The 6774-nt window shown below is 46.7% G+C and overlaps 1 protein-coding gene across 1 annotated transcript; it reads left to right on the top strand.

Moving 5' to 3' along the window:
- Positions 1-4185: 4185 nt before the first annotated feature.
- LOC129472697 (nucleophosmin-like) lies at positions 4186-4717 on the top strand. Its single transcript, XM_063632108.1, has one exon. The coding sequence runs from the start codon at positions 4247-4249 to the stop codon at positions 4700-4702; it is 456 nt and encodes a 151-aa protein (XP_063488178.1). The 5' UTR covers positions 4186-4246; the 3' UTR covers positions 4703-4717.
- Positions 4718-6774: the final 2057 nt, after the last annotated feature.

Below are 6774 nucleotides of genomic sequence, written 5' to 3'. Positions count from 1 at the left end.
ACTAAAAATACAAAAATTACTGGGCGTGGTGGCGCATGCCTGTAATCCCAGCAGCTCAGGAGGCTGAGGCAGGAGAGTCGCTAGAACTCGGGAGGCGGAGGTTGTGGTGAGCCGAAATCGTGCCATTGCACTCTGGCCTGGGCAACAAGAGTGAAACTCCATCTCAAAATAAATTTAAAAAAAGAATAATGTTTTTCATCTTTACCTTGTATTTTTACCATTTTCAGTACTCTTCATTTCTTTGTGTAGATCCAAGTTCTATCTGGTATCATATACCTTCTGCCTGAGGAATTTCCTTTACCTTTTCTCATTGTAGGTCTGCTGACAATGATTTTTCTCAGCTTTTGTTTGTTGCTTGGTCAACTTTCAGCCACCCCTGCACACTTGCACCCCAGCCGAGCTCCTTCCCCATGCTCCTGCATCTCTCACTGTGGCAGACTGCCTTTGCTTGTTCCTTGGTACTGGGCTCCTCAGGAAGTGAGATGGGTTTCTCCGTTGTCCTGACCCAGCCTTCGTCTTAGGCAGACTCAATACATCCGAGACTTAGGCTGGAGCCTTCTCAGCATTCCTGCCCCTCCTCCATGTATTTTTGGTTATCTGCAGTGTTAGCAGTTCTCAGCTTATTATTGCTGTAGGATCCTGGGCCTCAGATGGTTTCCCTGAAAAGGTAGAGGGTTTTTGCTTCTACCCTTCTCCCAGGTGCAGTGGGTCACGGGGTGAGAGTGTTTCCTACCCACCCAATACCAAAGGCAAGTGAGTTTTGCTTCTACTCCTTTCTAGAAGCAATAAATCTTTGCTGAGCTGTGGCATGAGAGGGTCTGCTTTCCCTCCCGCAGACACCTTCGCCCCCTTGAAAAGCAGCTTGTGGGACTTCATGCTCATCCCTCAACTACAGCCTACCACCTGCACACCCTCGCCACTGAGGGGGCTCTCTCTGGTCTCCTGCCCTGCCTCCAGTCTTTTTTTTTTTTTTTTTTTTTTTTTTTCGAGACAGAGTCTGGCTCTGTCCCCCAGGCTGGAGTGCAGTGGCACCATCTCGGCTCACTGCAAGCTCTGCCTCCCAGGTTCACGCCATTCTCCTGCCTCAGCCTCCCGAGTAGCTGGGACTACAGGCGCCTGCCACCACGCCCTGCTAATTTTTTTGTATTTTTAGTAGAGACAGGGTTTCACGATGTTGGCCAGGATGGTCTCGAACTCCTGACCTCGTGATCCGCCCACCTTGGCCTCCCAAAGTTCTAGGATTACAGGCTTGAGCCACCGCGCCCGGCCTGCCTCCAGTCTTGTAAGGGCCCACCGGAGGCCCATGGAAAAGAGCTTGGAGTGAGTGCAAACTCCCCTTGTGTCTAGGCCCCAGTCTGTAACAAACTGATACGCTGGCGCACACTTGGTGCTTAAAAATTTTTTTAAGCTTTAGCTGATTTTCTTTTACCCACTTGAATGGCAGCCACCACATTCCCCCATGCTCTGTCAAAGGTGATGCAATTTGTGTGTTCCATCACATCTGTGAGAGGCTTGTATCTCTTTGAAATTCAATTGACTTGGTTGCCTTGCAACCTTAGCTCTCTGATGAGCTCAAGAAAAATCAGGACTTCATAAATTATCTGCCTTTTCCTCATTGTTAAGGGAGGAGCAATGTTCTTTGCCACTTTCTTCATTCCAGGTGAGAGTGGAAGCCTAAAATCTTTCTTGAAACTTACTTTTTATTACTGAACAACATATCTTGGATATCTTTCATGGCAATAACAAGGGATTTATATAGTGTTTCGGTACCACCTTGGCTGCAATGGAGTACCCTACATAGGAATATTTTCTTTTTTTTTTTTGCTTTTTTTTTGAGACAGAATCTCGCTGTGTCGCCCAGGCTGGAGTACAGTGGCACGATCTCGGCTCACTGCAACCTCCGCCTCCCGGGTTCAAGAGATTCTCCTGCCTCAGCCTCCCAAGTAGCTGGGATTACAGGCACACGCTGCCACGCCCAGCTAATATTTTGTATTTTTAGTAGAGATGGGGTTTCTGCGTGTTGGTCAGGCTGGTCTTGAACTCCTGACCTCAGGTGATCCGCCTGCCTCGGCCTTCCAAAGTGCTGGGATTACAGGCATGAGCCACAGCGCCTGGTGTTTTTTTTTGGTTGTTTTTTTTTTTTTTTTTGAGACTTTTTTTTTTTTTGAGACAGGGTCTCCCTCTGTCACCCAGGCTGGAGTGCAGTGGCTCAATATCGGCTCACTGCAACCTCCGGCTCCTGGGTTCAAACAATTCTCCTGTCTCAGCCTCCAGAGCAGCTGGGACTACAGGCATGCGCCACCACGCCTGGCTAATCTTTGTATTTTTAGTAGAGACGGGGTTTCACCATGTTGGCCAGGCTTGTCTTGAACTCCTGACCTCAGGTGATCTGCCTGCCTCACCCTTCCAAAGTGCTGGGATTACAGGCGAGAGCCACCACTCCCGGCTAGAATATTTTCAGAAATAATTCCCAAACCCTCAAGGATGGATCCATCTCTTGCTGCATCCGAGCATTTGTGCCAGGCACTGTGGGGCAACGTATTTGTCCATTCACCTGGTAAATATTTACTGAGAGCATCCCATGCACACATATCTACCAGGCTAGCTGCTGGAGATTCTATAGGCAGACCTGGTCCTGGCCTTCATGGGGCTCAGAGTATGGCAAAGCAGATAGTGGGGAAAAACATCACAACAGATGTGGTAAGTGTTACAAAAGGGGAAGTAGAGGACACTGTGGGAGATTATGACTGGGGAACCAATCTAGCCCTGTTCAAGAAAGGCCTTCTTGGCCAGGCACGGTGGCTCATGTCTGTAATCCTAGCATTTTGGGAGGCCAAGATGGGTGGATCACTTGAGGTCAGGAGTTCGAAACCAGCCTGGCCAAATGGTGAAACCCATCTCTACTAAAAATACAAAAAAAAAAAAAAAAATTAATGGGGCATGGTGGCGGGTGCCTGTAATCCCAGCTAACTCGGGAGGCTGAGGCAGGAGAATCGCTTGAACCCGGGAGGCAGAGGTTGCGGTGAGCCAAGATCACACCCCTGCACTCCAGCCTGGGCGACAGAGCAAGACTCCATCTAAAAAAGAAAAAAAAAAAAAAAAAAAAGAAAGGCCTTCCTAAAGAAGGGGAATTTTAGTGAGAGCTGCAGGATACTTAGGACTCAGCCAGGCAAAGAGAGGAAGTGTTCTAGTTATGATGGGTGCATACCAAATTTCTCCAATGCTTATTGGCATAAAACAGCCGTTTATTACAATCACAAGTTCTCTGGGTCAGGAATTCAGGCAAGACACCACAGGTGGCTTATCTCTGCACCTGTGTGGGGACTAGCTGGAGCACTTAAAGGCTGAAACCTGGAATCATCTACAGGTGGTGATTAATGTCCGCTGTTGGCTAGGGGCCTCAGCTCCTCTGCACGTGGGCTTCTTTGAGTGATCGCTCCACGTGGGCCAGTTTGGGCTTCCTCAGCACAGGACTAGGTTCCAAGGGCAAACATCCCAAGAAAGAGACTCAGGCAGAAGTAATATCACCTTTTAGACCCAACTTCAGTAGTCACTTGGCATTCTGTCTCCTGCGTTCTAATTGTTAAGGCGGTCAATAAGAGTCCCATTCCATTTCAAGGGGAGGGGAAACAAAAACAGACTCCCTCTCTTGATGAGGGAGCAGCAAGATTCTGGAAGAGCAGAAATATTGCCATGGCCATTCTTGGAAAACACAATCTGCCACAGAGGGAAGAGTGTTTCAGTGTGAGAGAATGCTTGAGCAAAAATCTTCCAGTGAGAGAAGAAAGGGCACACCCTAAGACAGAAAAGGAGCCTGGTAAGGCTAGCCAAGAGGAGACTGGTAGAAAATGAGGCTTACGAGGTCAAAAACCAACATCTTCACTCTCGCCCTGAAGAAGTGTATCATCTTAACAGCTATGGTGCCTCCCTTCTATTTAATGCTTTATAAGCCACAGGGCGATGCCTCAGTTCTTTCCTCATTTGTTTCAAACAACAGTCTTGTGAGGGACGTAAGCTTAGCCCTATAAAGACGAAGAAACTAAGCATCAGTGACATGAAGTGGGAGGCAACACAGTGGGGCAGGACTACTCACAGCAATTTTAGATGTCACATGGATAAACATTTTACATGTTAATAGTTAATGTCGCCTGGTATGATTCCATCCTGAGCGGCTGTTCTCTCTTCGTTTATCTCCGTCCGCCTTCTCTCCCACCTAAGTGTGTGCCGCCACTCGATAGAAGATTCGATGGACATGGACATGAGCCCCCTGAGGCCCCAGAACTATCTTTTCGGTTGTGAACTAAAGGCTGACAAAGATGATCACTTTAAGGTGGATAATGATGAAAATGAACACCAGTTATCTTTAAGAACAGTCAGTTTAGGGGCTGGTGCAAAGGATGAATTGCACATCGTTGAAGCAGAGGCAATGAATTACGAAGGCAGTCCAATTAAAGTAACACTGGCGACTTTGAAAATGTCTGCACAGCCAACGGTTTCCCGTGGGGGCTTTGAAATAACACCACCAGTGGTCTTAAGGTTGAAGTGTGGTTCAGGGCCAGTGCATATTAGTGGACAGCACTTAGTAGCTGTGGAGGAAGACGCAGAGTCAGAAGATGAAGAGGAGGAGGATGTGAAACTCTTCAGTATATCTGGAAAGTGGTCTGCCCCTGGAGGTGGTAGCAGGGTTCCACAGAAAAAGTAAAACTTGCTGTTGATGAAGATGATGATGATGATGATGGTTTTGATGATGAAGAAGCTGAAGAAAAAGTGCCAGTGAAGAAATCTAATATGAGATACTCCAGCCAAAAATGCACACAAGTCAAATCAGAATGGAAAAGACTCAAAACTATCATCAACACCAAGATCAAAAGGACAAGAGTCCTTCAAAAAACAGGAAAAAACTCCTAAAACACCAAAAGGACCTAGTTCTGTAGAAGACATTAAAGCAAAAATGCAAGCAAGTATAGAAAAAGGTGGTTCTCTTCCCAAAGTGGAAGCTGAGTTCATCAATTATGTGAAGAATTGCTTCTGGCTAACTGACCAAGAGGCTATTCAAGATCTCTGGCAGTGGAGGAAGTCTCCTTAAGAAAATAGTTTCGGCCGGGCGCGGTGGCTCACGCTTGTAATCCCAGCACTTTGGGAGGCCGAGGCGGGCGGATCACGAGGTCAGGAGATTGAGACCAGGTGAAACCCCGTCTCTACTAAAAATACAAAAAATTAGCCGGGCGTGGTGGCGGGCGCCTGTAGTCCCAGCTACTTGGAGAGGCTGAGGCAGGAGAATGGCGTGAACCCGGGAGGCGGAGCTTGCAGTGAGCCGAGATCTCTTCACTGCACTCCAGCCTGGGCGACAGAGCAAGACTCTGTCTCAAAAAAAAAAAAAAAAAAAAAAAAAAAAGAAATACCGGCAAAGGGTTCAGCGCGTGGGATCTGGAAAGAGAGCAAATCCTGGCTAGTTTCCAAAAGTAACCATCCCAACAAAGACCCAGGCAAGTTATTTAGTTTCCCTGTGCCTCAGTTTTCCCATCTTTAAAATGAAAATAGGCTGGGCATGGTGGCTCATACTTGTAATCCTAGCACTTCGGAAGGCCAAAGTAGGAGGATTGCTTGAGACCAGGAGTTCGAGACCAGCCCTGGCAACATAGCGAGACCCTTGTCTCTATGCAAAATTTAAAAAATAAATTATGGCCAGGTGCACTGTCTCATGCTTGCAATCTTTTGGGAGGACAAGGCAAGAAGATCACTTGAGCTCAGGAGTTTGAGATCAGCCTGGGCAACATTGTGAGACTCCTGTCTCTAAAAAAAAAGAGAGAGAAAAAGAAAGTTAAAAAAAAAAAAAAAAAGCCAGGCGTCATAGCACACGCCTGTAGTCCTAAGCTACTCAGGAGGCTAAGTTGGGGTGATCGCTTGACCCCAAGAAATCCAGGTGGCAGAGCCATGATTACACCACTGTACTCCAGCCTGCGTGATAGAGGGAGAGAGAGACTCTGTATCAAATAAATAAATAAATAAATAAATAAATAAATAAAATGAAAATAATTATATTACCTCCTTTCATAAGGTTGTCATGAAGACTAAATTAGTTGATATTTGTATACTGCCTCCAATAGTTCTTGGCACTTAGTAAGTTCTACATGAGTGTTTGTTAAATAACTAAATTAAATTAACTGACAAGCATAAAAGGGAATGTCCTGGCTCTTCTAACTGAAACGTTCATGGGTATCTGTCTTCAGGCTGGATCTGAGAGCTCAAAGTTTGTCATCAGCTCTCTCTCTCTCTCTTTCCTTTGCTCCCTCCTGCACCTCCCACCCTCCAACATCTCAGCTCTGCTCCGTGTTGATCTGTCCTCAGGTGACCTCCCACCCAGCATTGGCAAGGTGGCTACTGTATCTCCAGGGTTATATCCTCATAGTTACCAGCGCAGAGGAAAGAGATACCTCTTTGCCATTGTTGTAGGAAAGTTACATATGCAGCCTAGAATCCAAGAGCTGAAGCCAAGTTCCCCAAACCTCGTAGACTGAATGTGTGGGAGGCATGGTTCCTTAAGGAAAATCCAGGTGTTCTTCAAAGAAAAAAAGAGATCAGATGCTGGATAGACAAACAAGCTAACAAAAATTTAAAGTCTGGGGCTGGGCATGGTGCCTCAGCACTTTGGGAGGCTGAGGCAGGAGGATCGCTTGAGCCTAGGAGTTTAAAACCAGCCTGGGCAACAAGCTGGTTTAAAACCAGCCTGGGCAACAAAGCCAGCAAGATCCCGTATCTATAAAAAAAAAAAAA

This window comes from Symphalangus syndactylus, chromosome 22 (assembly GCF_028878055.3).
Source record: "Symphalangus syndactylus isolate Jambi chromosome 22, NHGRI_mSymSyn1-v2.1_pri, whole genome shotgun sequence".
In the NCBI taxonomy this organism is placed as follows: domain Eukaryota; kingdom Metazoa; phylum Chordata; class Mammalia; order Primates; family Hylobatidae; genus Symphalangus; species Symphalangus syndactylus.
The sequence above is the reverse complement of the archived record's forward strand: the minus strand, read 5'-3'. Positions and strand labels throughout refer to the sequence as shown.

What these genes read in the sequence shown, in the direction of transcription:
- LOC129472697 (XM_063632108.1), top strand. Translation starts at nt 4,247, where the DNA reads ATGGACATGGACATGAGCCCCCTGAGGCCCCAGAACTATCTTTTCGGT.